The sequence below is a fragment of the Lytechinus pictus genome, chromosome 8 (genome assembly GCF_037042905.1).
Source record: "Lytechinus pictus isolate F3 Inbred chromosome 8, Lp3.0, whole genome shotgun sequence".
Taxonomy (NCBI): domain Eukaryota; kingdom Metazoa; phylum Echinodermata; class Echinoidea; order Temnopleuroida; family Toxopneustidae; genus Lytechinus; species Lytechinus pictus.
Window position 1 is genome coordinate 397,501 of NC_087252.1, and position 22,963 is coordinate 420,463.

Consider the following 22,963-nt stretch of genomic DNA (forward strand, 5'->3'; position numbering starts at 1 on the left):
TAGTATACAAATAATGAATGTTTATGAGTGCAATGGACAGAATACTTCATGAGGTGAAAGATGAAATAATCCATTTAACGAGGCGTAGCCGAGTTGAATGGATCGTTATTTCATCTTTCACCGAATGAAGTACATTATCCTGTCCATTGCACGAATGAAAAAAACATTCATTATTTGGTTTATATGACACCTAAATAATTATTCTTTTTCCATATGAAATTCATGAATTTCGATGCAAAACATGCTCATGCAGTGCGAGTTCGGTCTGTTGATTTTTACGTCATTACAACATGTGCACTGCTGGTGCATGAGCTGCAGTCTCGGTGAGCGAGTGCAATGGACAAAATCGTATGGATCCAAAATTGCACGATGAATGGATCCAAAATTGCACGGTTGATGACGTCATTGCAAAATGGGCTGAATGAACGATATCAAACAACCAATCAAATCACAAGGATCTATCTAGGTGTAATATAATTGTATCTATTGCTGGTCATATTTAAGGTGATTGGATCAATTACACCACATTGTAACACTGACCTCTGAACTGGATAAGAATGCTAAACTAGATTATCAACTTACTAAGTTTGTTATCATTGTTAACAGTGAGTCCCATTGGAATGATCTTGATGTACATCTCTCTCAATGAAGCTAGTCTTGAAGATAGCTCTGCAGCCTGCCTAAAGCCTGTAAAATTAAAATAACGAATAGATAAACTTTGCAAAAATCTCAACTGACCAATGTGAATACGATCTCATTAAAGCATTCAAAAATTCAATTACTTGCCTGTGTTGCCTTGTTTCATAACCTTTATTGATAAATTTTCATATATACATTTTTTAAAAGTAAATATGTTTGTAATTCAAAAAATAAATAAATAAATTACATAGTCTGAAAAGTGGCATCAAAATTGTACACCATGAATAAATTACAAGATGGCTTGGGGTCACATACATGTAGGTACCTTCACACAAGCCAGAATCCTCACTGTGACATTCATTATAGACAAAACAATGAGGCATGCTGGGAGGCCACTGTGAAATACACATAGAATACTTATAATATAGCAGGATTCCTGCTTAAAGAAGCAGTAGATGTTTCTTTTAAAGTGTCTCAGTGCAATATATATTCCATTGAAATGAACAGAATTTATGAAAAGTCTTTGGACTTTGAACCACAAAGTGCAGGGTTCAAATCCCACAGCATTAATCTATATACACCCTGTAAATGTTGCATATTACTATTATCATGACTATAAATACATGTACCTTGAGAGAGAAGAATGATCTCCATACTAATCCTGAAATCAGGACTGGTGATGGACACTGTCCTAAACAGACCGGTCAGATCTGACGGAAGCATGGACATCGTAGAGTTCAACACAAGGTGACGGTCAATGTTGGACATGGACGGAGCTTCGAGGGCGCTGTCCAGGGTAGCGAAGCACGCCCCCAATGGGTTGAGGGCGATCTCTTCTCCGAGAGCAGCGTAGGTGATGTGAGGGCGCTTCGCACGGAGTGCTTCAAGGTAGGTCTGTAGGAGCTCACAGAGGACACTCAAGGCTCCTGGGACGATGTGAGCAAGGTTGTTGAAACACACCCAAGAACCTAAACGATTCATAAAATATGGAAAAAAATTGTGTTTATATTGGTCCTTTTCAAAGGGTAGTCATGAGGCAAGTTTGAATGTTATCTTCTTGTTCCCCTTCTCATAGCTACACTGCCTCATTCAATTCTTAATAACTTGAGGAAATTATTTATAAAATTTGGAAAACCTTTTTTCATGTTTTTTCATCTTTCTTCTGTATGTTTTATTTAGAAAGCAAGAGGTCTTTCTCATTATGTAGTTATGGGGCAAGTTCAAATGTTGTTTTATTCTTCCCTCTTTGTATTTTTTTGTAGAAAAGTGGTCCTTCTCACAAGTTGTAACTGAGCAGGGCGCGACAAACCCGCTTGCCCGGGGCAAGTGAAAATGACGTGCGGGCAAGCATTTCTCAAAGTCAATTGCCCGATCGGGCAAGTGGTTGTTTTGAAAATGAACAAGATAAATTGACAGTAAAGTTTAACAATTTTTTGATAAATTGCAATTATCGGCCAATTATCTCTCATACAATGTCATACCAGTAAAAAAACAGTGGAAACATGTCAAATCAGCGCCAATTTACCGACAAAAGGCGACAATTTATCACCAGCGGTCCCGTTCGATGGAGGCTGCCATCTTACTTTCTAAACTACAATGTGCGCATGCGCTACTAATCAACGAAGGAGAGCTAGCTGGGGAAACCCCTCTCTCGCCCTCTGAGCGCATGTACGGACGTACACGAGCGATCGAGCCAGCCGAGTCTCGAGCTAGATCGCGCTGAATGCATGCAAGCTTTGGACTGACTCGGCCAGGACCAGACGTCCCGTATTTTATTCATTTCTAAAACATTTCAGTTTTTCTTTTTTAAATATATAAAAGAAACACCAAATATCATTAGGATTTTTGTCATATGATTGGATTGTTTTTATTTGCTTGAAGTTTGAACTTTTTCCTCTTTCTTTCTTTTCTATCTTTCCTTCTTGCCCTTTTTTGTTACATATCTATTTTTATTTCCTGATCCTTTCTCTCTCTCTCTCTCTCTGTTCATTTTCTTTCTTTCCTTCTTTCTCTTACTTGCCTTCTTTATTACATTTTCTTTTTTTGTTTCCTTCATTCCTTCTCCCTTCCACTCGTTTTTTATTTTCGTTCTATCTCTCCTTCCATTATTATTTTTTTTCATTCTGGCCTCCCTTCATTCTTTCCTCCCTCTCTTTCCTCCTTTCTTTCTTTCTTTCTTTCATTATTTATTTCATTTTGTCCTTATTCTTTTCCCTTATACTTTCTTTCCCTTTCTTCCTTCCTTCCTGTTTTCTTCTTTCTTTCCAAGAATGAAGGAAAATTTTCTTTCCTTCATTCTTTCTTTCCTCCTCCTTTTTTCTTACTTTCTTTTTGTCTTTCTCTTCTTTGTTTTGACTTTTACACATTTGCTCATCTTCCCTTTTCTTTTTTTTTCTTTCTATATTCAATTCAAAGAATGACAGAAACCTTTTTATCTATTTTTATTCTCTCATCCATTTATTAGAACTTTCTTATATTTTTATTATTTCCTTCATTTTCCCCTTCATTTTTTCTTTCTTTCTTCTCAATTCATCTCTTTTCTTTCTCTCCTTCATTCTTTCGTTCACCCTCCCTTCCAATTCTGTACTTTTTTCACAAGTCTAACACTGTGTAGCCTTCTTTCTTGATCTTTTTTTTTTGTCGATTGTCCCGTATTTCATTTTGTGAAATCTGGTCACCCTGGCCAGGACTCCGCTTCAAATTCAAACCAAATAAACAATGAGTCGTCAGACTAAAATAGGCGACTTTTGTCGTCGTGATCGGCGACCAGAACAACTTGAACAAGAGTCAAGAAAAATAAATGCCAAGGGCAGCGCAAGTAAATCAAGTTCAGCCAGGACAGAAAAGAATAATTAAGAGCAAAATAATTTTTTTTTTTAAATTGGGCAAGCAGTTTTTTCTATCGGGCAAGCAAATTTTTTTATCACTTGCCCGACAGGGCAAGTGATGAATTTTTTTTTTGTAGAGGCCTGCTGAGGTAAGTGTGGATGTTGACCAGCAGGTGCAATACACCAGGGTCCCGTCTTAGAAAGAGTTACAATTGATCTGATCAACCTCAACTATGGAAATCCATCAATGTTATATTTTTCTACACGAAGCTTGCACAATGTCCTTTGTACAACAGGAAAAAAATGAAGGTATAACCATATCAAGGAAATATTTTAAACATACATGCATTTTAGATGTTGGCATTGCTGGCTTTCCATAGTTGTGACTGATTGGAGCAATCACAAGTCTTTATAAGATGGGGCCTAGGTTTCCACCGTACTCTTTCATGAAAAGCCACTTTGTTTTATTAACACAAGACAGCTTCATTGTCCCTGGGGCTGTCAATTCCCCTATCATCTGATTACTTTATGATAGTTGTGATAGTTTGTACAAAAGAATGGAATAAGTTACCACAAAACTTTAGATCCAGTCCAACACTGCCCATATTTAAAAATTCATGTCGAAAATATTTATTTGAAAGATTACAAAATATCTTAAATTGATTCTTGATAAACCATGTGTGTTGTGTGTGTGTGTGTGCGTGTTGTGTTTGTATGCATTTTCTTATTTTACTCTTTAGATTATCATTGTAAATATGTTTTTCATCTCATTATTGTTGTAATGTACTTTATAAGGGGCCCCTCCCACAAGCTCTGCTTCTATGCCCAGGACCAAAATCCAATTGAAACCAGTTGGATTTCCAACTGGTTTCAATTGGTTTCAACTGGTTTCAATTGGTTTTAACTGGAATTTAACAATTTCCAGTTGAAACCAATTGAAACCAGTTGGGCAACTGGAAATCCTAACTGGAACCAGTTGGGTAACTGGAAATGACTTCCAATTGGAAATGATTTCTAACTGGAACCAGTTGAGTAACTGGAAATCCCAACTGGAACCAGTTGGGCAACTGGAAATCCTAACTGGAACCAGTTGGGTAACTGGAAATGTCTTCCAATTGGAAATGATTTCTTACTGGAACCAGTTGAGTAACTGGAAATCCCAACTGGAACCAGTTGGGCAACTGGAAATCCTAACTGGAACCAGTTGGGTAACTGGAAATGACTTCCAATTGGAAATTATTTCTAACTGGAACCAGTTGGGCAACTGGAAATCCTAACTGGAACCAGTTGGGTAACTGGAAATGACTTCCAACTGGAAATGATTTCTAACTGGAGCCAGTTGAGTAACTGGAAATCCCAACTGGAACCAGTTGGGCAACTGGAAATCCTAACTGGAACCAGTTGGGTAACTGGAAATGACTTCCAATTGGAAATGATTTCTTACTGGAACCAGTTGAGTAACTGGAAATCCCAACCGGAACCAGTTGGGCAACTGGAAATCCTAACTGGAACCAGTTGGGTAACTGGAAATGACTTCCAATTGGAAATGATTTCTAACTGGAACCAGTTGGGCAACTGGAAATCCTAACTGGAACCAGTTGGGTAACTGGAAATGACTTCCAATTGGAAATTATTTCTAACTGGAACCAGTTGGGCAACTGGAAATCCTAACTGGAACCAGTTGGGTAACTGGAAATGACTTCCAACTGGAAATGATTTCTAACTGGAACCAGTTGAGTAACTGGAAATCCCAACTGGAACCAGTTGGGCAACTGGAAATCCTAACTGGAACCAGTTGGGTAACTGGAAATGACTTCCAATTGGAAATGATTTCTTACTGGAACCAGTTGAGTAACTGGAAATCCCAACTGGAACCAGTTGGGCAACTGGAAATCCTAACTGGAACCAGTTGGGTAACTGGAAATGACTTCCAATTGGAAATTATTTCTAACTGGAACCAGTTGGGCAACTGGAAATCCTAACTGGAACCAGTTGGGTAACTGGAAATCCTAACTTGAACCATTCAGTTGTGTAACTGGAAATCCTAACTGGTACCAATTGGGTAACTGAGATGACTTCTAACTGGAAAGATGGTAACTGGAAATGAATTCTAATTGGAACCAGTTGGGTAACTGGAAATTATTTCCAATTGGTTTCCAATTGGAAATTTTCCAGTTACCCAACTGGATCCAATTGAAACCAGTTAATTTGCATATTATTTGCCAGTGTGCACATATTAATGTTTTATGAGATTAATCATCATTAACAATGTATCTATTTAATTCTTTACAATTTCAAGTACCACACTTTTTAAAGATTAGTATTTAGAATACTTAGCAGTGAAAACCATGTTCATAAATGTTATAGATTATAATTAAAACAGATTAAAGGATAATTAGTACACCACTAACTGTTACCAAATTACATCAAATAAAAGTACATATATTTGAAGATCTTCCATATAAATATATACACATGAAAGTCTGTATTTTATCAATGCCCTTTACATTGGTATTAATAGACATATAACACTGCTTCTGTGTTGGCATGAGAAATAGTTAGTGCAAATGCTAATTAATTTGTAACTAATTAAGTTCGTTCCAACTGGAAGTTCCAATTGGATCCAGTTGGAAACCAATTGGTTTCAACTGGTTCCAGTTGAAACCAGTTGCCTCCAATTGGTTTCAACTGGAACCAATTGAAACCAGTTGCCTCCAATTGGATTCAATTGGTTTTAATAGGGAAATTGGAACAACTGGAACTAATTGACAATAATTGCCAACTGGTTCCAGTTGCCCAATTGGTTTTAACTGGAACCAATTGGCAACTGGTTTTCAATTGGTTTTTAACTGGAACCAATTGGCAACTGGTTTTCAATTGGAACCAGTTGTTCCAATTTCCCTATTGAAACCAGTTGGCCAACTGGTTTCAATTGGTTTTGCCCTAATTGGTTTTAACTGGATTTTGGTCCTGGGTGGGGTCCCAAACCTATCATGCATTCTCATTTTTGTTAAGCTATGTGATATGTCTCTTGTTCTTGATTGGTTTGAATAAATTTGAACTTTGAACTTTGAACTCATATCACATACCTGTTGATGCTAGCCCCCTGAAGATATCGACCAACATAAGAACATCCATTGTCTTTGTACAGTTGAAGACATACAGAGGTTGACCTACAATACGACTCAGCTCTCTCGCAGTCTCAACACGTCCACTCAACTATGTAAATAACATATGAATCAATAAATTAGGCTACTGTACAACATAACATTAAAATTCAATGTTTTGTGTGTTTCTCTCCATTGTCCTAAACTCTTGAACCTCGAGACAGTTTAGGAAGTATGAATGCATGACATTACAATATCTTGATAATAAGTTTTCAGGAGATCCCAATCACTTTAATCCCATCAGGTATGGTTAAAGTATTACAATGCTTGATTTCAATGAGAATTTTCATGTAAAGTTTATTAACTGTCAAAATTTGGGGGGGGGGGGTTGAAAATACACATCATAATAAAACAAACCAAGGGGAAAAGGTGATCCAGTAATGGGTTACTTTGCAAAGAGCTTGTATAGAAGCCTTTCATAATAAGCCATCTTGCAACTTTGTTAGGTTTTGATTACCTGAGCAATACAGATTGACTATTAAGGTAATATTGGGACAATAGCATAATTATCCAAGAAACAATTAAATAAATGAACAAAGACATGGATCATTAAAAAAGGTAAATGAAAGGGTAAACATATGAATGTAAAATTGTATAAGTAAATTATGAGATAATGTATGAAAACAACTAATCAACAAAATGAAAAAAAAAAAAAAAAAAACAATTAACTTACATTTGAGCCAACACACATGGCTGCAGTATGACTCTTTATGGTACTAGCCATGCTATAATACATCTTCTCTGTGCCTGGAAGGAAGGCTAGACGTGCTGCCGATCCTTGGTATTCAAAGCCATAGTCAAACTCTGCATCAAGGAGCTGTAAATAGATAAAATAAGGGGAAAATCATTTTAAATATGCATCAATGTTCTTTGAATGCACTCTTGCAATAAACGTATTAACTTATAGATGCAATGTTATTTTCCCCCACTTTTAATTATATATCTGTGAACTCAACATCCAAATGAGGGAACTCATGAAAAATGTGGCACGGGATGAGTTGATTGACCTTCCGCCCTCCCACCATTTCAACCTTGATTTCATTTTCGAAATACAGTTATGATCTAAAACATGATCTAATTTAATTCCAAGAATCAAAATGTATTTACATGTACATGTAGATCATAGATTTAAAGGTTTGATGTTCTCATATCTCTTGACCACAAGGTAAGGTAGCAAACCAATCCTGGGGGTCATTTCATAAAGCTATTCATTAGGAACAACTGTAAGAATCTCTCGATCCTTTTTGTTTATATGGTATGCACCAAAATGTTAATTGGCGAATGCACAGCACGTAGAAATTTTCACAAGTCATTCTGAAAGTAGCTCTTAACTTATAAACAGCTATATGTAACACCCAACAGTTGGGTGAAAATAGGTACTCTGTTGGGAATTTATTCACAGAAATTATTTTGTGCCCCAGAGACAACTGTATGCTGAAGGCATGATTAATGACTGTAGAGCACCTATGTCTTATAAGAAAAAGTTTTAAAATCAATTCCAAAATTGGCAATGACCATTCTAAATTATTGTTGCATGCTCATACTGAAACATTTTGTTCAATGATAGTGCACACCAATGTGAATCACAATTCAATTTTATTGCAAATACACTTTTAAAAGGCTGGAGGAATCTATATAAGAGGTTATACGAACCCATCATTATTTAATAGAAACAACTTGTGGATAGCAGAAAAATGAAAAATTGTTTGAATGATGGGGCAGTATGTACCTTGACTTTCAAGTTATTGCTGCTTTCATCCCAGTTGTATCTAAGCTGGCTCTTCCATTCAAAGCAATCAGCAAGCTTGCCAGTCTCATCCTGCTTCTTATCAAATCTGGGAAAATATGAAAAGAAACAAAAAATTTAAATTCCTGCTCAGGTTCAAACTCACCATATTTCCACTCCTGAAGACGGACAGTCAACCTGTCCGAAAGGTTGAGTCTCTCTACTACTCATCATCTCTACTCGCCGACTCAAGCCAGCATCTCCTCATTAGCTCTACTACTCAAGCTGTTCTCAACTCATCAATCTTTCCTGGTTTACAGTCCTTTTCAGGACTACTTTCAAGAAAGAATACTCTACTCTCAAATCTCCACTTTCTCGCCTATCCATTTCTTCTCTTCTTCTATCCACTGTTTCTACAACACTCCACATGGTGTACCGTAAACCACATCAGCGATTGTACATGCCACCATGCAAACCTTCAAACAACATCCAATAAATATTTCATCGTTATGTACGTATTTATTAATTCATCTATCTATCCATCTATCTATTTATTTGTTTCTGTATTTATCAGTATATTCATCCACATATTTATTGTTATCATTACTGTATACACTATACACGATTATCAGGACAAAAACAAGAATAAGAATGAGATACATACATACATGTTTGTACAGAACAAAGAAAATGAAGAGAAAATATAACGGAAAACAGAAAGAAAAAAATATAAATATCATTGAAGGTGATTGATACCCCACCATACATGTACAATGTATAGCTGTTACCAGTACACTTGAATCAAATGGATAATGAATGTTTGTACAAAATTTTGTACAAAAGCTATGGAAACAAAACTGGGGAATTAGTTGTCCTGGGTTTTGGGCACTAGCATGCTGTTATCATGGAAATACAATTTCAAATAGATTTGGAAAATGAACTTGCATATTTTTATCTAAAGACAAATGTTGCTGACAACTTTCATGAGCACTGGATACAAACTGGGAAAGTGGTGAGATCAGTAATGAGTTTTCCTGTTTTGGGTCAAAATATGTGGTTACCATGGCAACACAATGACAAATGAGAAAATAATGTGTCTTACACATCTTTTCATCCTTTCATATGTGGGTGGTAAATTCTGTGAGAATCGGGTTAAGAACTGATCAAGTAGGTTGAACAAGATTTTTGGCCAATTTTCATAATATAATAATTTTATTACAAAATGGCTAAACAAGCAAAAAAGAAGTCTTGCACATCAGGACCTCAGGACCAACATGTGACCCAAATCTCATGAGTATTGATTAAAAATTATGAAGTAGTTCGAACTGCAAGATTTTTACCTATTTTTTTTGGCCATATTATATGTTGTTACCATGGCAACACAGTTTTTGACACACGCAAACAAATTTGTCTTGCACATCTTTATCTCAAAACCAATGTGTTTAGCCAAATTTCATGAGAATTGGTTAAAAACTGAGGAAGTATTTTGAACCACAATATTTTATCAAATTTTTGCCAATATACTGTTACCATGGCAACACAATTTCCAACACATGCGAAAATGGATTTTTGCACATTTTTAACCCCATTACCAGTGTGTGTTCCAAACTTTATGAGAATTGGTTAAATGTACAACATAATTTGCAACCAACCATCAGCCCAACTGTACAACGATTCCCCCTTTAATAAAAATAGGGAAAGAGGGAAAAAAAGGAAATACAAATGAGGGTGTACACAAAATCCCAAATAAAAAAATATTGAAAGTATCACAACAATAAATTAGAATGAAACAGGAAACTGGGAAAGTGGAAATAACCTGAATTCTCTTTCTGAAAATCAGCCATATTTCTTTAATAATTCAATTGAATTAAAGGTCCTTCCTATATCGATGATACTGAGATGTGTTGAAATACTGTCTTACCAGGTCAGTAGACTAGGGTGCTTGTGTTGATAGAGCTGACATAACGTTGTGTGATAGGCAATACATGTACATGTATGATCATACAACCACCGATTCATGATCATTGCTTCAACAGTCCATTGTTATTATACTGAAACATGGCAGGTCAATCAATAAAAATATCTGAAAATATGCATTCATCTGTAAATGCAAAATGCCCGATAGCTACATGTATCCAAGCACTCGCTCAATATTATTTGGACTTTGGACATGATAAATTTTTAATCTTTTTAATCTTTTCTGTGTTCAAACTTTGAGAATGTTTGCTTTGCTATTAAGTTTGGCAACAATAGGGATCGAGACTTTTGTGCAGGGTTAGCGACGGAGCATGCGCGTTTGCATGCAATTTCTTCCGGTTTCACAGTTTTCCCGTACTACTAGACATGTATACAAGTCGATCGTTCCAACACACTGTTTCTACTTACAACTAATAATTGTTCCTCATCTTGTAAAAGCCAATTACACACAATTGCAGGGGTTTATGGCATCTGAGTCCAGAATTTGACAAGTGAGTATAATTAAAACAATGAATGCAATGATATTGCAGTGTAGTCTTACCATTTACATGTAGATCTAGTGAGAGTTACCAATGTGTTATATTCATGTAGTGTTGGCTGTACATGTATGTAATGGGTCAGAGTGAAATATACAAGAATGTAATCAACATAATATTTTAACCCGACTTATAACAGAACAAAAATGAGAAAGAGGGGGAAGGTAAGGGAAGAATTCAATTGCAGACTGTCCTGATTTTATTAGGAATGTCCTGATTTTCAACTTTCAAAGTGGCTAAAAGATTCAGGATTGTTGTCCTGATTTCTGAAATTCAATTGGAGAAAAAAATATTAAGAGAAAAATTACCAATAGCAATGGACCCATTCGTACCACCAAGTCTTCAATACACCCCTGTACATGTAAAAGAGCCCAGTATTTTAAGGGTTAACCCTATCTAGACCGGGGTATTTTGGGAGTTCATATGGCCGGGGGGGGGGGGGGTGGGCTTCCCAGGCCCCCCCCTTGAGATTTTGGCTGTTGGCCACATGATCGCGCTGAAAACTGGCATGCAGGTTGTCTTGGACATAATCTACAAAACTGTATAGCAATTTATTTCATGCAAATTGGTATTTAGCGATTATGCTAATTTATGCGTCATTGGTATGCGAAATCATACTTTTCCCTCTAACTCCCTAAATAAAGCTGCAATTGTTACAATTTTTGGTATAAAAACTCTTTTTGGTGTTCCTTGCATGTGTACATGAAAAAAATTGCGATATCAGAGTAATTTCTTATGTATTTTAATTTTTGGCAATTATACTTACATGTACATGCATGTATTTCCTTGTTTTTTGGACCTATTGTGTTTCAATGAAAAGTGTTTTCAATGAAATTTGTTGGGAACTCTTCTAAGATCATAAACAGCATAAAATAAATACATTTAGACCAGCAAAACTAAAAATAATCATACATTTATGATTATTGGTTGAAAACAGAATTTGCATTGACTTTGTACACGAAATCACATTTTCAAGCAATTTTTGGTCTGACATGCACTTACATAATGTTGCCTAATTTTGGAACCGCGTACATAGGTGACACAACTTTGGTCTCAAAAGTTGCGCAAGACAGGGTTAAGGTTGACAAAAATGCAGGAGCTTCAGGAGCACTGCTTTCTGGACTCCTCATGTGACCCTCATTACCTAAAAAGAGCTAATTCCTTTTAATCCTTATAAGTAGGAGTGGGCTATACATGGGTCAAAAATACTTCTTTTTTCATTTTAATATGCCAACAGTTTTTATTTATTCCAAGGTTGTAATGTATCTCAACATATAATGACAATATTCTTTCTCTCCTCTACCTTGTTTTACGGATTACATGTATTTGCGAAATATATCATATTAAATAAAAAAAAAATGTAATTTATCCACAGGTGCTATCTACAGTATAGTACAATGTATTGTACATACTGCACTGCATAATGTATGTCCTTGCATTGACCACCATTTGTAGGATAAACTAGTGTCATAGAAATGACCTCTTGAATTATATGCCTCAGAAAGTGAAGATACTATACATGTATGTTTTGTCCCAGAAATTGAAGACACGTTTTGTCCAATATGCATACAGGGGGTGGAAGAGTGGTAAATATCATTAACAATGGATTATACATGTAGCTAGTCAACCCCATATATTATGGCATTTACACTGTGGTTATTCTGTTACCATTAGGGTAACTTTGCCATCCAATTGTTACTTTCATGGAATCCTAAATTCTGATTGGCCGTTGATCATCGTTACATTATCATGGTAGTTACCTGACCCCATGAACATAGGGTTAGACACCCCAACCATGTAAGAACAAGCCTCCAAATGAAGAAGGTATGGCTAAAAATGTGATGTAAGTACGTGTACATGATATTTATGTGCAATTTATGTTTATCATCGGGTTACATCATGTACAATGTACATGTACATCAGCTAAAAAGCAATTAAAATTCACAAGTGACAATCTAATTCTAAACCTCAGGAGCTCACTTCTATGACACGATAAATTATATAAAGGGACTTGTTATATGTCATGGTGGTCAATGCATGGATATTATACATATAGTGCATGCTGTTGAGTTCAATATACCATAATATGAGTGTCCATAGATTTCAAATTTCTTGCGTGCGTTTATAGAGGGCGTAGGCCGAGTTGAAATATAAACACACAAGAGAAATTTATGGATATGAATGATATTGTATATTAAACGATAATAAGCATGTACTATGCGTTATATGAGATGGGAACACAGAAAAATTACCGCATAATCGTTTTCCTCAAGGTATCGATCGATGGATCACCTTATGAGGTTTTGTACACAAGCTATCGTGCAGAAATTGCCGGTATATGCCATGATCGTGGCCATATACCGGATTACGTCATTGCAATTGACCAATCAGAAGCCTTCTCTCATACCACCCATCTTATATACATGTATGCTGTGTCGTATGTACAATATATATATATTAGCCTGTATGGATAAATTACATTTTTTTTATTTAATAAGATATATTTCGCAAATATCTGTACAACACAATTCTATACGAAGCTGCTTACTACATCTCAACTGGTATAGTCTAATATCCAAGAACCACGAAACTATGAAACCTAATTTTTGGCTGAAAAAAGGGTCTAAAATGTGTAAATTTAAGTAAAAATCACCTTTCAACTCTACAAATAATGGTTTAAAAGTACTAATTTTAGGAAAAACAAATTGCCTGCCCCCCACAACATATGAATAGACACTAAAACCAGAGAAAAAGACCACCTAATAAAGAAGTTGTGGCCAAAACTTTGATTTTGGGGGATTTAAATCCCCCAAAATCACAGTTTTGGCCACAACTTCTATTTGGCGGCTATTTTGGATTTTGGCCCGGCATACTTTTTTCTCGGACCCAAGACAAAAAATATTTTCATTTCATGTTGAGATAAGAAGGTAAAAGGAATGCAAAATAACTGTTGCCACAGAAAAACCAAAAATCACCCATTTATAGCCCACTCCTATAATAAGACTGAAGGGGCTGATTCATGCAGCCCCCCCCCCCTTAACATTTTTTGCAATAAATCCAACGCACAAAATTTTCTGACACGGTCACTCGTTGACTTTTTACTTTCAAGTCTCGCGAACTTTTGAGACCAAAATTGTGAGCCCCTGGCACATATACTTGGTTGCGTAGTTACAACATGTATGCAACATTTTGTACATGTAAGTGCATGCAGACCCAAGAATACAGTGTATGTGAATTTGTGTAAAAATCCAGCGCAAATAGTGTTTTTCTGTATCTGTATCGATCAGTCAGCAAAATTCCAGGATTGGCACATCACGCTAACTTGAAGAACATGCTACATGTACGTGTGGAGTGGCTCAAAGTATTAACTGATATTAATTTTGATCTATTCTAGCTGAAAATACGGATACAAAGAAAGAGTCCTGAAATGCACCAGCTTTATGATGGATTTGTTTGAACTTTTTGGGGTTGTGTCTCGTAGATATTTCATTGAATTGGACATAGTCTTGAACGGGAATTGAGACTAGTCCATTCACCATCTTATGGTGCTTCTAGTTTTCAGTGTGGCCCAGCCTAAATCCTTTAGGGCCCCTGTAACAGCACCATCTTCTCTTGAATAGTTGTTAGTACAGAATCTCGCTGCTTGTCTTTCGATTCGTTCAAGAGAGTTGATGAGTGCCAAAATTGATAAATGTATCATTATTTTTCCTTTTACTGATTAAAATAAATTAATTTCATCTTGTTTATGGTCAAAGTAAAGTATCCAGATTCCTATAAAGAGTTTGTGAATCAAAAATTAACATTTTAGGGGTATTATTCAGTTGATTAGAGCAAACTTCTGATTTAAAAAAAAAGTTAGCATTTCAAAATTAGCATAAATAATATTTATCATTAATTTTTTTCACAGAATTTTATCTTACAGTTTTGTAGATTATGCCATGGGTATTGTGCGTGTCAATTTTTGTCGCAATCGTGCGGTGATCATAAGGGGGGGGGGGCTGAATCATCCCACCACCCTGTTTTTATTGGTGTCAAAATAGCCCAGTCTACATGAATGTAGGTTAAAGTAAATTTCAAATTTATGAATGTTGTATGAGGTTTGGATGTATAAAATGCAAATAAACACAAAGTAACAAATCAGAAACTGAGTTATAGGGTGTATTTAATAAGGCATTTTTTTAGTGCAAACAGATACAGTTTCATCTCTACATTATGCATTTAAAATCGCTGATGTGATTTACGATACACCATGTGTAGTGTCATAGAAACAGTGGATAGAAGAAGAGAAGAAATGGATAGGTGAGAAAGTGGAGATTTGAGAGTAGAGTATTCTTTCTTGACAGTAGTCCTGAAAAGGACTGTAAACCAGGAAAGATTGAAGAGTTGAGAACAGCTTGAGTAGTAGAGCTGATGAGGAGATGCTGGCTTGAGTCGGCGAGTAGAGATGATGAGTAGTAGAGAGACTCTTCTGAAGATGGACAGTCAACCTGCCCGAAACGTCGAGTCTCTCTACTACTCATCATCTCTACTCGCCGACTCAAGCCAGCATCTCCTCATCAGCTCTACTACTCAAGCTGTTCTCAACTCTTCAATCTTTCCTGGTTTACAGTCCTTTTCAGGACTACTTTCAAGAAAGAATACTCTACTCTCAAATCTCCACTTTCTCGCCTATCCATTTCTTCTCTTCTTCTATCCACTGTTTCTATGACACTACACATGGTGTACCGTAAACCACATCAGCGATTGTACATACCACCATGCAAACCTTTAAACAACATTATGCATTTAATTTTTATGACAGCATTTGAACATATCCATGTTTTTTTCTTCTCTCTTTAACAGTTTCAAAGAGTGCTTTGCTGAGACATACTGTGAAAACCTGTGAACGACATACACAATTCTGTAGGAACTGATCTCGTTCAAGTGACACTTTTTCTTGTTCAATCAACATGGATCTAATGAGACAGAATGTAATTCTGGCTGTTCTGACTGGACTCGTATTGTTCTCTGTCCTGTCTTGTGCAACGAGTAATGAAATCTCTTCTTGTGTGGACAGTAATGAGGTGGAGTGTGTTGATTTTGACAACACAGACAACTATTGTAAGGTTGGAGAAAACATTTCAGCACGGGTTGATATTAGACTACTTAAAGAGGATCTTGAATTGATCCTCTATGAACTGGAACGAGTATCACTCGTCAGCATCGATAAAACCTTGACATCTGGAAACACTGTCAAAGACAAGAACTTTGGAAGTCGTTTCCAAGTTGCCACCAACATAAAACCAGCAGAAGAATTTGGAAAACTTGAGATCCAAATGACCTTAGAGAATTTTAAGCGGAGTGATACAACGCTGATGCATGTGGACATAAGACTCGAGAACAAGATGATTAGTACACAGGGAAAAGCATTCTTCCCAGTACAGCCTGAACAAACAATCCCAGAAGTAACAACTACAGCAGTAACTCCTAATAAAAAAGATGATGTACATGTAGCAGTATTTCAAATCCTACAGGACATGAACAATACAACGAATGGGTTACTTGACAGAATGGACAGGATTGAGCAAACAGATAGTGAAAGCGACTTACATGTATGGCACCTGCATGAAAACCTTACAAAAGGAGAGCAAAGCAAACCTGAACATGTATATGGCATGTATGTGTACATATGTATAATGACCACCTTAATAGTGATTTTAGAAATCATGTATTTCGCCTGGAAACTGTATGAGAGGAGGCGACCAAGGAATTCTTCACACTCTGCAAGAGTAAGTGTGCATAACCTAACTAAAACAAACATCTGTCTACAAGTACCCTTTCATGTAACAAAATCAGGAAGTGGACTCCCTTCAATCCTGAACTCACAAGAACACAAAGCATTTGAACAGCCTGGATCCTAGTGGACAAATTTGGGATGCATGCAGTGAATCTATAGTTAAAATGTAAATACTGTACACTGTAATATACATTCTTTAAAACTCATTTTAAATTTTGGTAACCACCCCCCCCCCTCCTTAGAAAACAATTCTGACTAGTATTCAAATTAATTAAATCATATGATATTGTATGCAATAAAACAGTTATGATGCTAATGGCTTTGATTCTTTCAAAGTGCTTCATTAAATAAATTTTGATAGTATGGAAATTGTTGATCATCATGGTAGTATAAAATCGGTAAAGGAAATAATCTGTGGTCTTATGATGTGGCAAACTGAAATTGCAACGTTTTGACTGCACCTGCTAGTCTTCGTCAGGCAATGAGGTGGACAATCGCTGTGGTGCCTTTTATACCGTAAGCCGCGTGCCATCGGTGCCGGAACTGCCGTGCTACAATTGGTCGGAGTAACCGACCAATTGTAGGCCGCGGATGGCGCGATCGCTGGGCCCTAAATCCCATCGGCTGCGGGCCGCATGGAAAGCGGGCAATTTGCGGACGTTGTTATCAGCGGCAGCTGTACAAATACTAGTGTGATTAGATGTGGACGTCGGAGGGTGATTCACCGATGAGCATCAGGCGGTCATAGGGGGAGCATGCCGGCGAATGGTCGGAAGCCATTCCTCGGGGATGTCAATGCTGTTATCCCTGTTAACATTATTCGGATGTAGGTGGATTTGGATAGCCTCTTTAACATGCCATGTGTACCAGTGCTTATCCCGCGCTATGCAGCTTACCTCGTCCCAATTGGGAGGGTGCTATGCAAGCCAAGCATGTTCTGCTAATCCCCAACTATCTATGCGCCGGTGCTCGACATCTCAGGGATGTTCTAGCATTCTTTCGCTAACGGGTCTGCCCGTTTCCCCAATATAAACCTTGTCACAAGCACTGCATGGTATCTTGTAGATAACGCTATCGAGTCTACCGGGCAGCGTGGGGTCTTTGGGGCACACTAGCTGTTTAGACTTGAAAACGGCGTGTATGCTATACTTCTCTAAGTGTCGGCGGAGCTGGCAAGAAATAGAATTGACAAACGGTAGAACAACGGTAGACTTGCCTTGCACAACTTCTTTATCGGTGGCGTTCTTCCTCTTGGTTACGCAGTTGAGAAAGGAGCACGGGTAACCATGGGAAATGAGAGCAGAAGCAATGCATTGCTTCTCAGCGGCGGCGGATTGTGGCTTCGATACAAAGCGCGATGCCCTGTCATAAAGGCCTTTAACTACCGTACCCTGTGTTTGACGGACTGGAGATGATGCGAATCATAAGCTAAATATTGATCTGTGTGCGTAGGTTTCCTTTACCGGTTAAGATAAAGTTTTCAGGAAATTGATATTTATTTTGATTGGGTGCCAATCCACTACTTTAAAATGGGTATTCATCCTATTTATATATTGTATCAAGCATGGCATTGGCCAACATATAACCAGTCGTTAACAAACTTGATGGTTACTACATTTTTGAAAGGTTGAAGTGTCAGATAATGATGAAGTGTAATTCACAACTGCAAGCAGAATAATGCTCTTTTATTGTAAAAACAGAAAGAGCATCTTTTCAAAACAATGTATATCAATCAGAACATTGGCAAATTAATTGGATCGAAAACTTTCAGAGATAAATCTATGATTTTATATTAACAAGGTAATGTATAATGAACAAGATTGTATAGCAATTATATTGTCAAAAGTAATTGACACTGCCATCAACTGTTTCATAATTATTACCATCAGACTGTATGTACAACTACCACATTATCTTAATAAATCTGTAAAGCGGGTAGAATCACTGTCTTTATTGAGCAGTAGTTAAAAGCTGAGTATTTTCAAAATCTGCATAAATGTACCTGTTAACATAAAATACAGGCATTAATCAATTATCATGATCTTATTTTATAACACATCTTTATCACATATTTGTCATCATTTCTGTAGGTGTCACGTAATCTGGTAGACAGAAGTGTCAATATTTTGGTATGGTTGGGCACTGATGGAAAACGACCAATACAAGAAGACCTTGACAAACGGATCCAGAGGGAATACAGCATAATCAATATACCACCAGAACAAACTGCCATCATTTCAGGCCAAGATCCCAAATCATCATGTCCTGTAGAAGGAGAGCCACTGATAAATAATGACAAATGTACATGCAGATTTGTGCCTGGCAGGTATATAAATATGTAATGGCTACCAAGGATCTATCATCTAGCAAAAACTAAACCTAACGAAAACACATAAATAATAACTTTTTCCTAGAGGCAACTTTCTACTAATTTACTACACCTGAGGCTTGTCAATGATATACATACTAAATATGAGAGAAAGTTGCCAAAATGGAAAATATTTTCTTTTTTTTTCATTTGTAAGGGATAGGCCTATGTACATATTGTACACATTGTAAATAACTTTAAAAGTCTATTCAAATACATGTATATAAAGGTCTATAGTATATTGAAAATTTTAACATGAAAACAAATGTTGCATTTTTACATGAAAACATTGAAAGTATTGGACTAAGTGCCCTTAATGACAAATTGTGTAGGGGACCCATGCAGGGACCCATTGCATAAAATATACCATTATGGTAGCTTTGGTATGCAATGGTTACTTTCATGGAATCCTTGATTTTGATTGGCTGATGAGTATTGTTACCGTGGTAGAAATTACCAATGGATAGCAAAGTTACTTGTACTATACTTTGGCCTGCATTCTGAAGTTTTAAAGTTAAAGATTTAAAGTTACGGTTCAACTATGGAGAGCCAATCGAAGCACAAATCCCTAACAGTCCACATTCAATTATTAACTCATTTGACACCCAAATTGCTCATAATTGTCTGGGAATGATAACTGAAGTATTTTTCTTCATTATGAAAGCAAAATGAAACCAAATAGTAAACATAAGAAATATACAATATTTTTTTTTTGTATTTTGGCTTCCCATAGTTTTAGCACTGAGTTAGACCATGGTCTAAGTTAATCCTGACTTCAAAATACGGGCCTTTATTTGCAAATGGGCCCCAGGAGTCGGTTTTTGTTACTTTTATAACCTCCAAGAATGACCCATATATAAACATAATCGATTAATATTAATATTACATGTATCTTTTCATTGCAAATAAGTACTGTACCATATCATTATCAATATTGGTACAAATGCTAGAAATGTTTTCTTTCATTCATTTATTTCTCGTCTTCTCTCTTGTCTTGCCAAGATTGGTTATTCGTTTGTCATCATTGTCATTGTGATTTGTCATAATTGTAGTTGATTTCTTCTGATTTATCTACCTAGTAGTCCCAAGCAGGCCAACAAGCTGATTCAACCTTTTCAACTGCCAATACTGAATTTACTTAGAATGGTTACAACAATTCACCTTTCATTCGCTTGTTTTTAAAATACATCATTATAGTTTGGTTTAATATTGAAGTACCATCTAATTCCATTCAGTGTACTAAATTTAGGAGTGAATAATTTTTTTCTTTCCTGACATACACATTTTCTCATAGCTGCCCAGAACTAATATCACCTTTGCACTTTTATCATTATGTAATACCATTTGAATTTTGAATTTAGATATGGAAAAGTTTGTGTAATTTCTTGATTGTTTTGTAACAATGCTTATTGGTTGATTTTATGTGTATTTTTAGTTACTGTTTTGTAAAATTCATTTAAGATACTTACGAGCTGCATGTTTTATCAAGTCTTGAATCTTGAAAGCAATTCATGATTACATTTTTTTATGCAAATGCAGAACTTCTAGATCTATGATGCTTTTTGTTGGTATTACAACTGTCCTTCATTTTACAGTCATGAAATCATTGTTTGCTGTTAATGGTGGGGGATACTATTATCACCTTTGCACTTCAATCATTGTAATACCATTTGAATTTTGAATTAAGATATGGAATTGTTTGGGTATTTCTTAATTTTTTGTAAGGTCTTTTTCTGTTGATTATATGTAGAAAACTGGATTAGCACTCCTTGCAACCCCACCCCCCACAGTCTTTTATTGGACATGTGTATTCACAATTTTCTATCTTAATCTAATTTGTTTTATGTCCCTACTGTATATATGTATATATATAACATTTTATTTATTATTTTCTTATCTGCATTTTTTTTTAAAGCAAACTATTGATATTCTTCCTACTTGTGTCTTTTGCATTTTTACTGTAAAAAAGGTGTTGTTGAGTTTATTCTGATTTGTTTTAACCTCATTGGTAATGTATATGAATGAATGTATTACAGTCATACTTCTCTTATTATCCGGCCTCCCCTTATCCGGATCTCTCTATTATCCGGACGCCTTTAAATTGAACTGACACTGCAGTGAATACTGTGTGTACGCCCACTATATTAGATAATGTGTAGCTACTACATGTATAGGGGAGGTAGCTGCATGTGTTTGATATTGGGTCTCCCAGATCCGGATAAATCTCTTATCCGGATTGGTGCTGGTCCCAACGTGTCCGAATAAGAGAGGTCTGGCTGTAATTTTGTTTGTGCCTTTCAGTGGAAAGAAAAAATAAAACTTTTCTAACAGTGTTATTTTGTGTGTAGATTTCTATTTCTGTGGAAATACTAAAGTTTCCTCAAAATCTCTTATAAAGTCAAGGGAGAAATCATAACACATTCATTACAAATAAAAAAAAAATCAGTTCTTAAACAAGCTAAAATAAGACAGGGTTTACATGTAGAATAAAAAAAATTGTATAGATCTCCTAATAGAGACCATACAAAAAAAATTACATTTTTTACGTCCCACAAAATAACAAACACAATATTATACGTTTTACTTGCATACATGTATATATATTTATCAATGCTAATGCAGACAAATTCTTTTCAAGATGCACATATAATTTCTATGGATGTATTCAGCAAAATATACATAGTCATCGACACCACACCATACAGATACAATATACAGAGGGAGTGCAAAAAGAGAAACAAGACCAATGTAGAGAGTGAGGGGTGAAAGAGAGAAAGAAAAAAAGGAAAGATAAGGAAAGAGGGGAGACTTTTGAAGTGTAATAAAGAGATGTCCCGTAAGTCAGGGTAATGATAATATCAGGGCCTGATGGGGGAACAGATTTAGGAAATGAAGTGGTTATCCTGGATACATAAACTGTTATTATTATAAATATTATTTTCATCATATTCATCATCATCATCATCATCATCATCATTATCAACAACATCATCATCATCATCACCATATCATCATCATCATCATCATCACCACCACCATCATCATCATTATCACCACCATCATCATCTTTATCAACATCATCAACATCATCATAATTATTATTACTATTATTATTAGCAATGATCATAGAACATTTTTCTACCATTGATTGCATTGACTACAATGTACAATCAGTCATGAAAAACAAGCAAACAGTTAATCGCTAACCTTTGTGTTACAGAACTGGACTATTTATCCTTTGATTTTCAACCGTAAAATTGAATCCTGTTTATTCATGCTTTTTCATATTTCATAAGTTACATTCAAACAATCTCAAAGGAAAAAAGAAGTTTAAACTAGATACACACAGATTCATAGAAGAGATTGTTGCAATTAGAATGAAAAATTTCATTTTATAAACTGCATTAAACCCTCTTTCAGAACTTTCTCAAAATGGATGCCAAGCCAAAGTATGTCACCCCCATTCCCCCTCCCAAACAGGGCACCATGCTAGATATAGTTTGGCAGGGAAAAGAAGGTTAACAAAGTCTGAATTTTACGAACTTTCACACTTAATGACAGGGATAATAGCAGGGATCATGCTAGCTTAAGATATATTAAATTGTGAAGTCATAGTTTAACATTTCATCGAGGATTTATTATTCACAATTCGTGATCATTGATACTGAAATATGCAATATAATGTTTCCCCATAATAAATCCAGAATATCGTTGCAAAACTATTAGACTCTAAGATATCTGGCTGTTTTTATCAGCTACATGTACATGTATATTAGGTTGCTTTTCATAGTTATGAGCTATAGACAATGGGATTTACATTCAACCAATTTTCAGCCTCCTATTAGAGTACCCAAATTCCATGACAACTAATTTCCTAATGAACATTCCACTAAATGGTATAGGGGTGTTTTACTTACCTACTTATATATACTTCCTATTGATGATA

The 22,963-nt window shown here is 36.0% G+C and overlaps 2 protein-coding genes across 3 annotated transcripts in view; one reads left to right on the forward strand and one right to left on the reverse strand.

Annotated features, from left to right (window-relative positions):
• LOC129267310 (dynein beta chain, ciliary-like) overlaps positions 1-10,624 on the reverse strand; it is a 66,782-nt gene extending 56,158 nt beyond the window's left edge. Inside the window, exons 1-6 of the mRNA XM_064103306.1 lie at positions 10,282-10,624; positions 8,364-8,469; positions 7,308-7,451; positions 6,557-6,686; positions 1,269-1,607; positions 583-687 (exon numbers count right to left, since the gene is read on the reverse strand). Of these exons, the coding sequence (XP_063959376.1) occupies positions 583-687; positions 1,269-1,607; positions 6,557-6,686; positions 7,308-7,370 (637 nt within the window). The 5' untranslated portion in view covers positions 7,371-7,451; positions 8,364-8,469; positions 10,282-10,624. The remainder of the gene's footprint in view (positions 1-582; positions 688-1,268; positions 1,608-6,556; positions 6,687-7,307; positions 7,452-8,363; positions 8,470-10,281) is intronic.
• Positions 10,319-21,350, forward strand: LOC135155009 (uncharacterized). Of its 2 annotated transcripts, none has more exons than XM_064103307.1 (3): positions 10,319-10,828; positions 15,716-16,641; positions 18,740-21,350. In XM_064103307.1, the coding sequence occupies exons 2-3, from the start codon at positions 15,823-15,825 to the stop codon at positions 18,989-18,991; spliced, it is 1,071 nt and encodes a 356-aa protein (XP_063959377.1). In that variant the 5' UTR covers positions 10,319-10,828; positions 15,716-15,822; the 3' UTR covers positions 18,992-21,350. The 2 variants fall into 2 exon arrangements, with proteins under 2 accessions (XP_063959377.1, XP_063959378.1); XM_064103308.1 differs by having other exon boundaries at positions 10,621-10,828; positions 15,716-16,815.
• Positions 21,351-22,963: the final 1,613 nt, after the last annotated feature.

What these genes read in the sequence shown, in the direction of transcription:
- LOC135155009 (XM_064103307.1), top strand. Translation starts at nt 15,823, where the DNA reads ATGGATCTAATGAGACAGAATGTAATTCTGGCTGTTCTGACTGGACTC. An exon ending in ATTCTTCACACTCTGCAAGA is followed by an intron (nt 16,642 to 18,739) that starts GTAAGTGTGCAT and finishes TCATTTCTGTAG; the next exon opens with GTGTCACGTAATCTGGTAGA.